Source organism: Aptenodytes patagonicus, chromosome 5 (assembly GCF_965638725.1).
Source record: "Aptenodytes patagonicus chromosome 5, bAptPat1.pri.cur, whole genome shotgun sequence".
NCBI lineage: Eukaryota > Metazoa > Chordata > Aves > Sphenisciformes > Spheniscidae > Aptenodytes > Aptenodytes patagonicus.
This window is the reverse complement of record NC_134953.1, coordinates 37,282,614-37,298,950: the sequence shown is the minus strand read 5'-3', so window position 1 is coordinate 37,298,950 and position 16,337 is coordinate 37,282,614. Positions and strand designations below refer to the sequence as shown.

Here is a 16,337-nt window from a genome sequence, read left to right as displayed (position 1 = left end):
CTGGATGCGGGGGGAAACATAGTGACAAAGGATGAGGAAAAGGCTGATGTACTTAATACCTTCTTTGCCTCAGTCTTTAATAGTAAGACCAGTTGCTCTCTGGGTACCCAGCCCCCTGAGCTGGAAGACAGGGATGGGGAGCAGAATGAAGCCCCCTTAATCCAAGGGGAAATGGTTAGTGACCTGCTACACCACTTAGACACACAGAAGTCTATGGGGCCAGATGGCATCCACCCAAGGGTACTGAGGGAGCTGGTGGAAGTGCTCACCAAGCCACTTTCAATTCTTTATCAGCTGTCCTGGCTAACCAGGGAGGTGCCAGTTGACTGGAGGTTAGCAAATGTGACACACGTCTATAAGAAGGTTTGGAAAGAGGATCCGGGGAACTACAGGCCTGTCAGCCTGACCTCGGTGCCGGGGAAAGTTATGGAGCAGGTCATCTTGAGTGCCATCACATGGCACATACAGGACAACCAGGTGATCAGGCCCAGTCACCATGGGTTTATGAAAGGCAGGTCCTGCTTTACTAACCTGATCTCCTTCTATGACAAGGTGACCCGCTTAGTGGATGAGGGAAAGGCTGTGGATGTTGTCTACCTAGACTTCAGTAAAGCCTTTGACACCATTTCCCGCAGCATTCTCCTGGAGAAACTGGCTGCTTATGGCTTGGATGGGTATGCTCTTTGCTGGGTAAAAAAGTGGCTGGATGGCCGGGCCCAAAGAGTTGTGGTGAATGGAGTTAAATCCAATTGGCAGCCAGTCACAAGTGGTGTTCCCCGGGGCTCACTGTTGGCACCAGTTCTGTTTCATATCTTTATCAATGATCTGGATGAGGGGGGTGAGTGACCAACTAGGGAAGGCTCCCTGCTGGACCTGTTGTTTGTGAACAGAAGGACTTGTGAGTGATGTGACGGTTGGAGGCTGTCTTGGGCATAGCGATCACGAAATGATAAGAGTTTTCGATTCTTGGAGTAGTAAGGAGGGAGGTCAGCAGAACTGCTACCTTGGACTTCCGGAGGGCAGACTTTGGCCTGTGTAGGAGACCGGTTGACAGAGTCCCTCCCAAGAGGCAGTCCTGAAGGGCAGAGGAGTCCAGGAAGGCTGGACATTCTTCAAGAAGGAAATCATAAAGGCGCAGAAGCAGGCTGTCCCCATGTGCACCCTCAGCAAGTTTGTGGACGACACCAAGTTGGGCGGGAGCGTTGATCTGCTCGAGGGTAGGCAGGCTCTGCAGAGGGACCTGGACAGGCTGGATCAATGGACCGAGGCCAACTGGATGAGGTTCAACAAGGCCAAGTGCCGGGTCCTGTACTTCATCCACAACAACCCCATGCAGCACTACAGGCTTGGGGAAGAGTGGCTGGAAAGCTGCCTGGCGGAAAAGGACCTGAGGGTGTTGGTCGACAGCTGTCTGAATATGAGCTGACAGTGTGGCCAAGAAGGCCAATGGCATCCTGGCTTGTATCAGAAATAACATGGCCAGCAGGACTAGGGAAGTGATTGTGCCCCTGTACTCGGCACTGGTGAGGCCGCACCTCAAACATGAGGTTTTGGGCCCCTCACTACAAGAAGGATGTTGAGGTGCTGGAGCGTGTCCAGAGAAGGGCAATGAAGCCGGTGAAGGGTCTGGAGAACAAGTCTTATGAGGAGTGGCTGAGGGATCTGGGGTTGTTTAGCCTGGAGAAAAGGAGGCTCACGGGAGACCTTATTGCACTCTACACCTACCTGAAAGGAGGTTGTAGTGAGGTGGGTGTTGGTCTCTTCTCCGAAGTAACAAGCGATAGGATGAGAGGAAACAGCCTCAAGTTGTGCCAGGGGAGGTTTAGATTGGATATTAGGAAAAATTTCTTCACTGAAAGGGTTGTCAAGCATTGGAACAGGCTGCCCAGGGAAGTGTTTGAGTCCCCATCCCTGGAAGTATTTAAAAGACGTGTAGATGTGGTGCTTAGGGACGTGGTTTAGTGGTGGACTTGGCAGTGTTAGGTTAACAGTTGGACTTGATCTTAAAGGTCTTTTCCAACCTAAATAATTCTATGATTCTATTCTATGATTTCTTCTCTACTTGTGGTCCAGCTTTCCTCAAAGGAAAAATCAGTCCAGGTAGTTACCCAGTAATGCCACAGAGAGCAAAAGTAGTAAAGTAACGCTACTTCTCAATTTCCAGAAAGTATGTTCGAAGTACGTTGAAAAAGTGACAGGCAAAAAAGAGCTTCTGTGGATCTTTTATGATTATTTACATTTGGTTATTGGTGAGAGAGAGAAAAAAAAGTTCTGGAGTACTAGTATTTCTTTTCACCTCTAGGCAGTAAAAGTGTCAGTGAAAGAGGTTTTCTTGCCATTCACCCAAAAATGGTGGTTCACACTGATGACAGAATGAGACAGAAAGATCCAGATGTGGTTTTAAGTTCAAAACATGTTCTGATAACCTTCTGATAAAACATGACAGATAACAAATCTGTCCAGGGCAGATTTTTCTGATTTCCTGTTGATGGCACTGAAAAGAGCATATGTATGTTTTCTTGAAATTGCTTGTTTGTTTTTTATTTACTTTTGAGTTAAATTTTAAAAAAGTGTTTTTCCCTTGCATCTAAAGACAGACTTCTTCTAAGCAGATGTCCTGGCCATTACCCATCTATTTTATTGAAGTATTTTACCCTTATAGTTACACATTTGGTTTGTATTTACTCATCCTCACATGCTGGTTCTTACATCTCTTTCCAGAGAGCCAAAGGCATTATTAAAGTTTGGGTTGCTTCAGGACATAAGGAAGTGAGTGAGCTTGCTAGCAGAGTTCCTGCCAAAGGAAGAATTGAAGCTATGGGATTAAGTACATCCTTAAGAGGATGATGATTCCACAACTGTACAACTGTATTGTAGTCTAACATGCTGATAAAAACCAAAAAATGCTCAAAACCAGACTGTACCTTATGTCCACTTAGTGAGTTTGGAAATCATTAGAGACCTTTTCCCTGTATTACTCAACCCCATAACAGGGTGGAGCAGCTTTGGGGTAATTTCTGGAGAAGTGTGTCATGGTTTGGAGCTGAGGGTGTATGATGAACTTGTACAGATATATTATGAGCAGTTTCTTACACACTTATAAAGAGGGAGCATTATGGATAGCTTTTGGTCAGCTTAAACTGTACTCAGGTCTTGCTTGCAGATGTAATTAAATTGCTTCCACCTAACTTGGAGTGGGAATTGGTGAAAGCAAGCATTGCAAATTCAAGGCTTTCAGAGCAATTCTGGAGCAGAGATAAAATCTGAAAACAACAGATCCTACAAAAGGTGAAAGGTAATGAAGTCAAACAGAAAAGAATAGAGAGTCTTGCGGTTTTGTCTTAGCATTTATGTTCTGTCACCCATGTTGTTACAGAATTCAGTGAAGTATACTTTGGGTGAGAAAGCTTTCTTTTATTTTTTTGGTAGCAAATATTTCAAATGCAACTAGAAAGTCTCCAGTTAACCTCTAGTGGTGCTGAATGAGGTATAGTAAGATAAATTACAAATAGATATAAATCTACCTTAACTTGCTTCTTCATTATGAGAGCAGTGAGACTGAAATAAAGGCTGCAATGTGGGAAACAAGAAGTGTTAACTTGCCTGAAGATTCCAGGATCTATCTGTCTGTTGTAAATCATCAGCTGAAATCCACTGCAGCTGCTTACTATCCCCAAAGAGGAATTACCTGGTGGCCGTTCAACAGTGTATACAACTTGGGCTTGATCTCAGCCAAATGCCCACAGAAAGAGTCACACTGTGGAGCAGTCTATATCCATGGTCAGCACTAGCTGTCAATTCTGTTGTGAGCTTTTTAAAGAGGGACTGCAGATGAATGGAGGTTTTTTTTTCTTCTACTCCTATGGTTCATTTTTCCAATTCAATGACTGTAGTTTTAGCAAAGGTATAGAGAAATGTGCGCTGTAGTTACTACTGAAGTGCTTGGTTTTCCAGAAGTGACTGGAAAGCGGTCCATTTCTTTTGGTCTTTTGCTTCATTCCCTGGAGTACCACATTAGCACCACATGCAAGCTTACAACAGGTACTTCACCTACAGGGCCTGTAACTGTAGTAAGCTAAGTCAATATTTTGGATGGATTTAGAAGACATGTAGTTCTTCCTGATAATATCAGTGTAAATAAATGTTTATAGACTTGCTTCTGGTGGTAATCACTGTGATAACAAAATATTTCTAAACTACTTACAGCTTAACAGCTGTCACATGCTTGTGAGGTAAAGAACAAGATTTACAGATGGGGAAACAGAGAAAGTCAGAGGAGAAGGTTCATGATTTCCTGAAGGTAGCAAGGAAGCTGTAGCTCCCATTCTCCTTTTGCACAAATCTTAGCCTTTCTGTTACAGTCCCCTACAGCTGGGTTGGTATTGTTCATCTCTTTGAAAAATACCAGTACTATTTTTAATAATATTGTGTGCATGAAAGAAGTTTTAAATTTAAAAGTAAGATCTGTAACAAAGTATAATTAACATTGTCACAGCTTTCGTACAGAATGTGAGCACATTGCTCAAGGTGAGTATCCGGTCTTGCAAATTACTCTTAAGTACATAAACTTGATAAGGAGTACCCTGTTATATATAAGATTTACTGTTATGCTTGATAGAATGAGGAGTTCATGGCCTGTATAAAGTTGCATATGCTTATATTAGTTGAAAAAAACCCCCACAACCTATATGAATATATTCCACCCTGTAACATGGCATAGAAAAAGAACTAACCTTTAGAGATTGTATTGATTGCTAGCATTTTGTCTTATGCAAATCTGACCTATGAAGTTAGAGGATTTAATTTAATTAAACAGGGCATATGTACTATGCTTTGAACTCTGGGATTGATTTCAAAACAAAATTGTAGGAATATCTAGACGGTGGTATACTCAAGAGATGACACAGCTCCATAACATTAGTATTTAGTAGAATAAAATCCTAATACAGAGAAAAATACAGCAACTGTGTGAATGATGGTATTTGTTTTTTTTACCATCACAGTTTCAAAGAACATTTGAATCTTTAAGAAATGTATCCAGTAAATCTGATCTACTGAAAACCTACCAGAAGTTTCGAAAAGATCTGGAAAATCTTGATTATTTGGCATACAAACGTCAGCAGGTAAGAACATGGAAGCTCGGTAGGAAGACATAGAATACTGGGCATAAACATGGTGGGTGGTAAAACTGATGTGTTTGATAGAGTTACTGTTCTATCAGTATCTTTATGCTTTGTGTAATGTCATCATGTAAGCCATTAGGAGGGGTGACAATTCTATTTAATGCATATGATGTTGGACTGCATGGTTTTTGATTTCTCAACAGAGAGAAAGATAGGTAAAGCAAGTAAGTGAGACTTAGCAGACTATTAAACTTTGCATTAACGCATAATTTTTTTTTTTTTAAATTAAAGGGCATAAAAGTACTGTTTGGATTTTTTACTTGAAAAATGAAGTAAATCCACATAAGTTAATGGAATCAAATATTGACTGTGCATGCAAACCACTAATTTTTTCTTCTTTAGAGTTGAATTTACAAGGCTAGATTGCATAAAACTGAAGTGTACGCGGTTGTTGACTCGTGCTTGCAAGATTAAGGTTAAACCAAATTGTTAACATGTATTTAACATTGGACATACTTTCTGTCACTTATGCATGGCTTCTGTGAAAATGTCAGCTCTCATAATAGGTTTTCACTTCTTTTTTGTGTTCTTGGTAAAATAAGACTTTGCCTCTTTCAGAGCATACTGATGAAATGCTCTACCATTTCTATGTGGGGGTTGTTTTGGTTGATATTTTTCAGAATTCTGTCACTTGGTGTCAGTATTGTCAAACACTTCATTTGCTTGGGGGCAGATCACTTACAGTTGTTTATATCAGGTAATTGATTAGATGATAGTTAAAAATTAGGAAAGGGCTCAGGGACAGATAGTATCTGAACACGTGAATATTTGATTCTTGAGATAGGGAGGTCAGGGAGCAATCGGCTTGGGTGAGTTTCAGTGTGGTGGGAGCTGTTATTCTGGTAGCACTATAGCATAGTTATTTGTGCCCTTTGACATGGGCTGCCAGCAACCAAAAGACAATGTTTTAACTGGCAACTAATGTGGGTTTATGTTATCTGATCTCATAATTATGTCAAACATAATAAATGTCACATCTGCAAGAGCTTGGAGAGCATTTCTGAGCCAGGGAAGCATAAACTCTATAATTACTTCTCAGGCTATCATCACACTTTTATTGGGAGTAGCTTTCTCTAGTCTGAATTTTCACTCTCAACTTTGCAAAATTCCTTGTTGTTTCAAGTGATATATGTCTGGTTCTCTAGCAGACTCTGAATATGCTTCAATAACATACTTCATTTCATCTTGAGCAGGGCATCTTTCCTCCTGTTTTCAGATCTTCACTACCTTTCCCATCTCAATACTTTGCACTTTCAAGTCATTTGGAGAATCTCAGCATCCTTGTTTAATATCAGGCATGCATATATCTCCCCATGCTGTTTCTGCTCTGTATTTAACTGTGTTGGCAGAAGCTTTTGCATTTGGAGGTACACAAGCATACAGCTGTTCAGGTCTCTGGCTGCAGGGAGTGCCTGAGCCTGTCACTTGTACCAGAGGGCAGCAGAGACAACACCTGTGTGCAGTGTGACCAGGTGGATGATCTGCTCAGCCTGGTGGCAGAGCTGAAAGAGGAAGTGGAAAGGTTAAGGAGTACCAGGGGGTGTGAGAGGGAGATAGATTGGTGGAGCCACACCCTACCGTCCCTGAGGCAAAGGCAGCAGATGGAGGCTTCACAAGAAGCAGAGGATCCCCTGCCCTCTTGCCACCAGGCAGAAGGAGGGGACCTAAGTGACGGGGGGGGGGGGGGGAGGGGGGGGGGAGGGGAATGGAAACAGGTCCCTGCTCGGTGTGCGGGGTGAACCCCCGCCCGGCCTCCCTCACCTTCCCAGTTGCCTTTACACAACAGATATGGGGCCCTGGAACTTGAGGGCCAGGCAAATGAGGATATAGACGAAGGTCCATCCAGGGGGTTGCCTAGGGTGAGGCAGTCAGCCCCACGCATTATGACTGCCTCTGCTAAGAAAAAAAGGAGGGTAATTGTCATAGGCGATTCCCTTCTGAGGGGAACAGAGGGCTCAATACGCCGACCGGACCCATCCCGCAGGGAAGTCTGCTGCCTCCCTGAAGCCTGAGTCAGAGACATTACTAGGAAACTCCCTGGTCTGGTACAGCCTTCCGACTACTACCCGCTATTGGTTATACAGGCTGGCAGTGATGAGGTTGCAGAGAGAAGTCCAGAACTGATCAAAAGGGACTTCAGGGCACTGGGGCAATTGGTTGAAGGATCAGGAGCACAGGTAGTGTTTTCCTCAATTTGTACAGTAGCAGGGAAGAATACTGAAAGGAACAGGAAAACACATCTGATCAACACGTGGCTCAGGGGCTGGTGCCATCAGCGGAATTTTGGCTTTTTTGATCATGGGGAGGTTTACACGGCACCAGGCCTGCTGGCGACAGATGGAGTTCAGCTGTCTCACAGGGGGAAAAGGATTCTTGCTCATGAATTGGCGGGGCTCATCGAGAGGGCTTTAAACTAGGTTTGAAGGGGGAAGGGGATAAAACCAGGCTCACTAGAGATGAGCCTAGGGGTGGCATGCCAATGCTGGGGGTAAAATCGATAGCCCAGCTCAAGTGCATCTACACCAATGCACGCAGCATGGGCGGCAAACAGGAGGAGCTGGAAGCCATTGTGCAGCAGGATAGCTATGACTTAGTCGCCATCACAGAAACACAGTGGGGTGACTCTCATGATTGGAGTGCTGCAATGGATGGCTATAAACTCTTCAGAAGGGACAGGCGAGGAGGGAGAGGTGGTGGGGTGGCTCTGTATGTTAGGGAGTGTTTCGATTGTCTAGAGCTCAACGATTGTGATGATGGTACAGTTGAGTGTCTATGGGTAAGGATGAGGGGGAAGGCCAACGAGGCAGATATCCTGCTGGGAGTCTGTTATAGACCACCCAACCAGGATGAAGAGGCAGATGAAGCGTTCTACAAGCGGCTGGCAGAAGTCTCATAATCGCTAGCCGTTGTTCTCGTGGGGGACTTCAACTTCCCGGATGTCTGCTGGAAATACAACACGGCAGAGAGGAAGCAGTCTAGGAGGTTCCTGGAGTGTGTGGAAGACAACTTCCTGACACAGCTGGTAAGTGAGCCTACCAGGGGAGGTGCCTCTCTTGACCTGCTATTTACAAACAGAGAAGGACTGGTGGAGATGTGGTGGTCGGAGGCCGTCTCGGGCTTAGCGACCATGAAATGGTAGAATTCTCGATTCTTGGTGAAGTAAGGAGGGGGGCCAGCAAAACCGCAACCATGGACTTCCGGAGGGCGGACTTTGGCCTGTTCAGGACGGTGGTTGAGAGAGTCCCTTGGGAGACGGTCCTGAAGGGTAAAGGGGTCCAGGAAGGCTGGACGATCTTCAAGAAGGAAGTCTTAAAGGTGCAGGAGCAGGCTGTCCCTGTACGCCGTAAGAAGAACGGGCGGGGAAGGTGACCGGCTTGGCTGAATGGGGAGCTCTTGCTTGGGACTCAGGAAAAAAAGGAGACTTTACCGCTTGTGGAAGAAGGGGCAGGCAACTCAAGAAGAGTACAGGGATCTCGTTAGGTCATGCAGAGAGGAAATGAGAAAGGCAAAAGCCCAGCTAGAACGCAATCTGGCCGCTGTCGTTAAAGACAACAAAAAAAGTTTTTACGAATATATTAATGACAAAAAGAGGGCCAAGGAGAATCTCCATCCTTTATTGGATGCAGGGGGGAACATTGTCACTAAGGATGAGGAAAAGGCTGAGGTACTTAATGCCTTCTTTGCCTCAGTCTTTAATAGTCAGACCAGTTATCCTCAGGGTATTCAGCCCTCTGAGCTGGAAGACAGGGACGGCGAGCAGGATGAACCCCCCATAATCCAAGAGGAAGCAGTCAATGACCTGCTACGCCACCTGGATGCTCACAAGTCTATGGGGCCGGATGGGATCCACCCAAGAGTGCTGCGGGAGCTGGCGGAGGAGCTCGTCAAGCCACTCTCCATCGTTTATCAGCAGTCCTGGTTAATGGGGGAGGTCCCGGGCGACTGCAGGCTTGCCAATGTGACACCCATCTACAAGAAGGGCCGGAAGGAGGATCCGGGGAACTACAGGCCTGTCAGCCTGACCTCGGTGCCGGGGAAGATTATGGAGCAGTTCACCTTGAGGGCGCTCACAAGGCATGAGCGGGACAACCAGGGGATCTGGCCCAGCCTGCACGGGTTCATGAGAGGCAGGTCCTGCTTGACCAACCTGATCTCCTTCTATGACCAGGTGACCCGCCTAGTGGATGAGGGAAAGGCTGTGGATGTGGTCTACCTGGACTTCAGTAAGGCCTTTGACACCGTCTCCCACAGCATTCTCCTAGAGAAGCTGGCGGCTCCCGGCTTAGACAGGTGTACTCTTCGCTGGGTAAAAAACTGGCTGGACGGCCGGGCCCAGAGAGTTGTGGTGAATGGAGTTCAATCCAGTTGGCGGCCGGTCACGAGCGGTGTTCCCCAGGGCTCAGTTTTGGGGCCAGTCTTGTTTACATTAGCTACCATGTAGTTCAATTATTTCTGTGCAGGATCTGCATAAACTTTTTGCATTCAGCATTGGGATTCTGTGTTAGAGACTTCAGAGTAGTTTTTCTGTATTCCTTAATCTCCATGAGCCAAGAACTACCTATCAACTTTTAACTTGTATTTGAGATCAGAAGCTGCCTCTGATATTTCCCGACAGTGATGCTGAAGATGAAGGGTCCTACATTCAAGAGTTTTCACTTGGAGGAATGATTATTTTTTCATATTTTTCCATTTGTTTTGTTTCCTTTCCTCCTCCTCCAAAACATGAATGAACAGTACGTAGAATAGTATTTTACATAAAAAGGAGACTACAGTAAAAGTCTGAGAAATAGACTATATTATTTTCTGGGAATGGTGATTAAATAGTTAAGACATATAAAAATATCTTTTACTTGATAGGTTTTTGGGGCAGCTTCTAATTTTTTTACAATGTTTTATGCCTTTCTTGTTGGAAGTATCAGCCTATAATCTCGTTAACTCGTTCTTAAAAATATGATCATTGAAACTGCATTAAATGCTCTAGAAATAATGTTATAAGGTTTGTAAAAATAAAATATATTAAGATCCTTATTCCCAGTGCATTCTCTATCAATGTGCATTCTTTATCAATGATCTGGATGAGGGGATTGAGTGCACCCTCAGCAAGTTTGCAGACGACACCAAGTTGGGCGGGAGTGTTGATCTGCTTGAGGGTAGGAAGGCTCTGCAGAGGGACCTGGACAGGCTGGATCGATGGGCCCAGGCCAACTGTATGAGATTCAACAAGGCCAAGTGCCGGGTCCTGCACTTCGGCCACAACAACCCCATGCAGCGCTACAGGCTTGGGGAAGAGTGGCTGGAAAGCTGCCTGGTGGAAAAGGACCTGGGGGTGTTGGTCGACAGCTGGCTGAACATGAGCCGGCAGTGTGCCCAGGTGGCCAAGAAGGCCAATGGCATCCTGGCTTGTATCAGAAATAACATGGCCAGCAGGACTAGGGAAGTGATTGTGCCCCTGTACTCGGCACTGGTGAGGCCGCACCTCGAATACTGTGTTCAGTTTTGGGCCCCTCACTACAAGAAGGACATTGAGGTGCTGGAGCGTGTCCAGAGAAGGGCAACGAGGCTGGTGAGGGGTCTGGAGAACAAGTCTTATGAGGAGTGGCTGAGGGAACTGGGGTTGTTTAGCCTGGAGAAAAGGAGGCTGAGGGGAGACCTCATCGCTCTCTACACCTACCTGAAAGGAGGTTGTAGCGAGGTGGGTGTCGGTCTCTTTTCCCAAGTAACTAGTGCTAGGACGAGAGGAAAGGGCCTCAAGTTGCGCCAGGGGAGGTTTAGATTGGACGTGAGGAAAAATTTCTTTCCTGAAAGAGTGGTTAAACATTGGAAGAGGCTGCCCAGGGAAGTGGTTGAGTCCCCATCCCTGGAGGTATTTAAAAGACGTGTAGATGAGTTGCTTAGGGACATGGTTTAGTGGGCATGGTGGTGTTGGGTCGATGGTTGGACTCGATGATCTTAGAGGTCTTGTCCAACCTTAATGATTCTATGATTCTATAAAAGTGTATTAGGTGTAAAATCACTTCCTGCTTTCAGTCACAGAACAGAAGAAGATAAGTTGTTCTGTCTTCTGTTCTGTGATTGAATCTTTCTAAAATGTTATACAATCCTATTAAAATAAACTAGGCAAAGGCTGAAATTGTTAAAAAACCTCAAACAACCCCAAAACCAAAAACAAATGAGGTAGAATAGAAATGTTCTCTGTGTCTTAGTTAATTTGCATTGTATACCTGATCAGTAGTTTTATGGTTTTCTTGAGTAGTATTTACCTGGTTTTGATATTGAGATTTTCATCTCAATAGAACTTGCTGGAGAATCTGCAGTGAGGGATTTGAAAGGCTGCTGTATCTATTTATTATAGAAGATGCTTTGAATTGTGTCCTGCTTTGGAAAGAAAGTGATCTCTCTGTGAAAAGATTAAGAGTTGGTTTGATTACTGTGCAAAAAGCACAGACCTGGATTGGGACCGAAGCTATTCTGAGTTTGTGACATTTGTATCTGTGTTTGGGGAGTGCACGCATTTAATTGATAATGACTTATATGCTCTCTTCTTAGATTAAGGGTATATTCATAGCCCCACTGGCAAAATGTTGAGTCACTACCATCTGTTTGGAGACAAATAATCGTATACAATATGAATATGAATCCATTCATGGTAAAGTGAATTTTTTATGTAGTCGAAGTAATGAATATTGCTTTTGAATGAAATACGGTTATCTGCTTCTGTCCTTATTTTTTAGATATGAGACATAAAGTGCAATATAGCAGTGTATTCTTCAGTGTTGAAGTTTACAGGACAGATGGGAAATTAAAACTGTGCTTTTTAAAGGATGTTTAAAATGACCCACATTGACTCTGATTTATAAATATAGACCAAACTTCTATGAGTGGTAGAAGTATACAAGAGGCAAACATGTTTGGGATGGTGGTTTATATTAAGTTGTTTTTAACCGGCAATTTTCAGAATGGGGTAGAAGGTCTTCAGTTTTCAGATAGCCAGGATATTGCTGACAGAAATGCCTCTTTAAAATGGGCAGTGAGGTCAAGAATGCAGTTCTGGCTTTCTTTATACAAAACCCCCAAAGTTGTTAGCATATGTTGGTCAAACTTCTCAGAGCTTTCAGATTCTAATTTTGCAGATAGGCTGAGTATATGTATGAGCTGGCATGGAACCGGTCAGGGTGGCTAAATTCTTTGGTGATTACGGAGGAGGAAGATGGGAAGTTCTTGGAGTTGGAGGCTTTAATGTTGCAAAGCTGAACTGTGTGGATGACATCTAGTATTGTGGTCAAGAAGCCTGAATGATGCTCTTCACCATTCTTCTGTGTTCCAAACACAGTATGAAGTATTGAATCGCATCTATATGCTAAGTCTAGTTACTTTTGCTGTACTGTTGCTGTCTGTGATGAACTCCCACCGTATTCAAGTCTACTCCCAAATATATTGCTGCATGTCAGAGCTTTCCTTCTTACTGTTGGTTAGTGGAACACACATCTCCATCTCTACAGACTTGCCATACTTTTCTGAGAGAGATGGCTTATTAACCAAGTTAGTTGGAAATATATTTAACTCAGGCCAGATGAAGATAAAATACAAACAAAACACTTATACTCAACAGTGGAATGTAGGCAATGAGCCCCTTGCAAATGTCAATAAATGATGCAGGTGAAGAAATGCACAGGATCTGCTCACACTCAGGTTGTGTTTGCTTGGCTGTCCAAGTTAAGTGCTGGCTACTGCAGACCCACCCACATGGGCAAGGGCTTCATGTTCCCGTGCCTGCCTTTCTTCCCATTCTGGCATTTGTGTGACGCTACATAGAGATGCTTCAGTGTGCTAAACTGACTTAAAACTACTTGGGTTTTGGTGATCTCATCATTTTGTTACTCAGTTGCTCACTTAGTACTCTCTCTCCCCCATCCAGATGGATGTCCCTTCATCTGTCTAACTTGTGGTGACCTAATCTTTCCGCATGCTTCTCGGGCTGGGTTGCATCCACTAGAGAAATTTGTTTGGGTTGAGAATATCAGTTTATAGCCAGTCTGCCATTTTGAAGCCTTCCAGGAGATACCAGTGTCCAAGAAATGTAGTTTTTCTTTCTTGTCCAGGAGATAGTCTGGCAATTCCTTTGAATTAAAACAAGCTTTTAATTTCCTTGATACTGACTGTCATCTCTGAAATTTCACTAAAAAATAATAGCTCCATGCCACAATGAGTAGTAAAACTATTCTTTTGCTCTGTGACTTATTGGAATGTTTTCAATAAGAGTTAAGTAAGCTTTACATTGAGCATTGTTTTATATCAACCTAAATAGTAATATATCTGCAATATGAATATTTACAGGGGAAATGACATAGGACAAAATGGTAAAGCACTTTGGGATAAGACGGGACTTAGTGATAGATCCCAACACTTTTCTTGGGATACTGTAGTAGGTGCACGCTTCCTTTTTTCTTATATGGGACCTTGTTCCTATTGAAGGAAAGTTGTCCATGTATTGTTCAGCTGGAACAGTACTGCTTTAAGGCCATTCATTGTAATGATCTTACTATAAGGTCATTTCAGGAGTGTTGGGCAATAGCTACAATAAAAATGGAATTATAATCAAATTCAGCACCTGGTATTTAGCACCTGTCAAACTGAAAAATTATCGCTGCTGCTGTCCTTAGTGTTAACAGTGCCTTTAGGACGCCTGTAGCAGTGCTGGCTGTAATTCAAAGACACTTAGTTTTTGCCTAGAAGTCTCCAGCAATGTGGTAATCTGTTGACAACAGAACTTTAGTATGTGAACACACACAAGCGCAGTATCCTATTGTAAAGTTATACTAATTTAAGGTTTACTTACTTGATTTTGATTGTATGTCCTCAGGGTAATTGTGTGTTAAAGGACTGAATCTATGTGAAACCATTTTAATTATTCCATTTTAAAATCTTTTTAGGATTGGTTCCTGATGATTGTTGTATTTAGAAATGTTTTAAGAAGTTGCATTAGAAACTGAAGGAGTTAAGGGCTGTATCAGAGACATTTACACAATAGTTTACTTTGCTTATGGGAAATAATGCTTCCAGGAGATGGAGCAGAGCCCTTAACCTGTTTTACTTCAGAGCAGTCCATCGTTATCAGTCCTACAGTTGTCTTCATGATCATACAGGTCAAATTTACATTTTAAAATTCTTAATTTTGGAATGAAGACTTGTTCCTACAGTCAAATGGTATTTCTCTTTGTTAAAATGGAGTAAGTGCCCTTTTATTCTCTGTCTTTGATTGTTCACTTTGTTTTTTAAGATGGCATTGTGTTGAGCATGAGATTTATTCACCAAAGTGCTCTACCTCAGAAACTGGAGCCAAGTTTTCAAAAGAGATTATCACCTAACAACTGGCAGTTTTATTGTGTGACAAGCACTTTAAAAAGTATGCTGAAAATTGGAGGGAGTTCAGGGTAGATGTGAATTATTTGTTGTCAAGAAAACAAGCATTATGATGAAAAACTTAAGGAGCTCAGTCATTGTAGCTTATCTGGAAAAGGTTATGGCTTAGAAATATCACAAATAGAGGTACTTAACTAAATCTTTATTCTCGTACATAGAAGCATGACAAGATACAATGGATGGAAGTCAGAAAAGTTCAAACCAGAAAGCAAATGAATGTTTTTGACAATTAATTACTGAGATGGCTTAGTTAAGAGGTGCAGTACATTAATCACTGCTTGTAGCCTTTATATCCATAATCCATGCCTTTCTAAAAGATGTGCAGTAACTGAGATGCAACTCAAAGGGCAGGAATTATTATGGAAATTTTTAAGGCTTGTGCTGTTCAATGAATTTGAATGAGAATTCATAATTTTTTTTCCCAAGACTTAAGAATGACAGTACATTTGGTTGTGTATTTGAGGGTAAAGGCAGAATTATGTCTTTTGAATTGCCATCCTGGATTAACAAACGGGTGAGTTTGTTTACTTTTATATTTTACCACTTTGCCACTATCTATTCTTCTGCAGGGTTGGATGTGTTAAATGTTCTTGTTTAGGAATTTTCAAACAAGCCTAGCACTTCACTTTAGAGTAATTTTAAGGACATGTAGGCATTTGATTTCCATAGGCTTTTCTGAAAATGCCTTCTTTCCTTTCCTTCTTTAATATTTAGTCACACAATATAAATTATAAAATGGGAGTATAGGCTGTATTTCCAGTATTCTAGCTTATCTCCCCTTGACATAAGAACAACTATCTGTCATGCTGTTGTGTAATTAAAATAATTGATTTATGCATTTATTTAAAAAAAGCAAACAACAAATCAGTCTCAGTAGCTAAGAGAGTGTAAAATTATGACAATTCTGTTTTCAGCCACCTGACATTTCTTGGTTGTTCCATGATTATAGCTCTGTCATTTAACCATTGCTTCTGTCTGTCCTGTGTGTCTATATGGTTTGCTTAATGGGTGAGGAGGTTTTCCTTTCCCCTGCCCACCCAAAAGTGCTGGTATTCCCCTGTTTACAACTTTTTATTATGTATTCAGGGTGGTGGGGTGGAAGAGTTTTGTATCCCCCATCAACTTTGCCACTGCATGCACCATAGTTTTACAGCTCAGTTCTTCAATTGGATTTGTCTGTCTGTAGTGCTACTTTTGCATGATTTTAAGCTGCAAGCAGTTCGTATCTGTGTGTGTGCAATTTTTTCATCTGTGCATGGAAGCTAGACCTCTGAGAAAAAGTCATGCCTTTTCCATTTGAAGGAAGGAGGAATCAAATGACAAGGAAAAAAAAAAAAAGAGACATGGTAGAGAATTTCTTTTAAAAAGCCCTACTGTTTGGCAGCTTCTGGGGTTTTTTTTGTGTGTGGCTCATGATATGGAGATCTGGTGTGCTCACTGTGCAGCTGCACAAGGAGCAGGAGGAAGGTTTTGCTGGTCTTCTCATAGATACAGTTTTTACTTGTAGAAATCTGAGCGTCAAAATTAGGTAAAACAGACAAGAAACCTTAGGGGGGAAACCAGGAAGTATAGTTGCATAGTTGGTCACATTTGCGTCTAAGTGCCTGATACTTTTTCTGTGGTTAATGCCAAAGCTGCCTGATGCTGATGGCTTCAGAATCCAGCCTGATGTTAGTCAATGTGATGAGGGAATAACAAGAAGCTGATTTTCCATAAGTAATTAAAAGTTTCATT

At 42.8% G+C, this 16,337-nt stretch overlaps 1 protein-coding gene across 2 annotated transcripts in view; it reads left to right on the top strand.

Moving 5' to 3' along the window:
* Window positions 1-16,337, top strand: part of CTNNA3 (catenin alpha 3) — a 582,319-nt gene that overhangs the window by 36,628 nt on the left and 529,354 nt on the right. For both annotated transcript variants that reach the window (XM_076339356.1, XM_076339357.1), the window contains exon 5: window positions 5,004-5,123. In XM_076339356.1, the coding sequence (XP_076195471.1) occupies window positions 5,004-5,123 (120 nt within the window). The remainder of the gene's footprint in view (window positions 1-5,003; window positions 5,124-16,337) is intronic.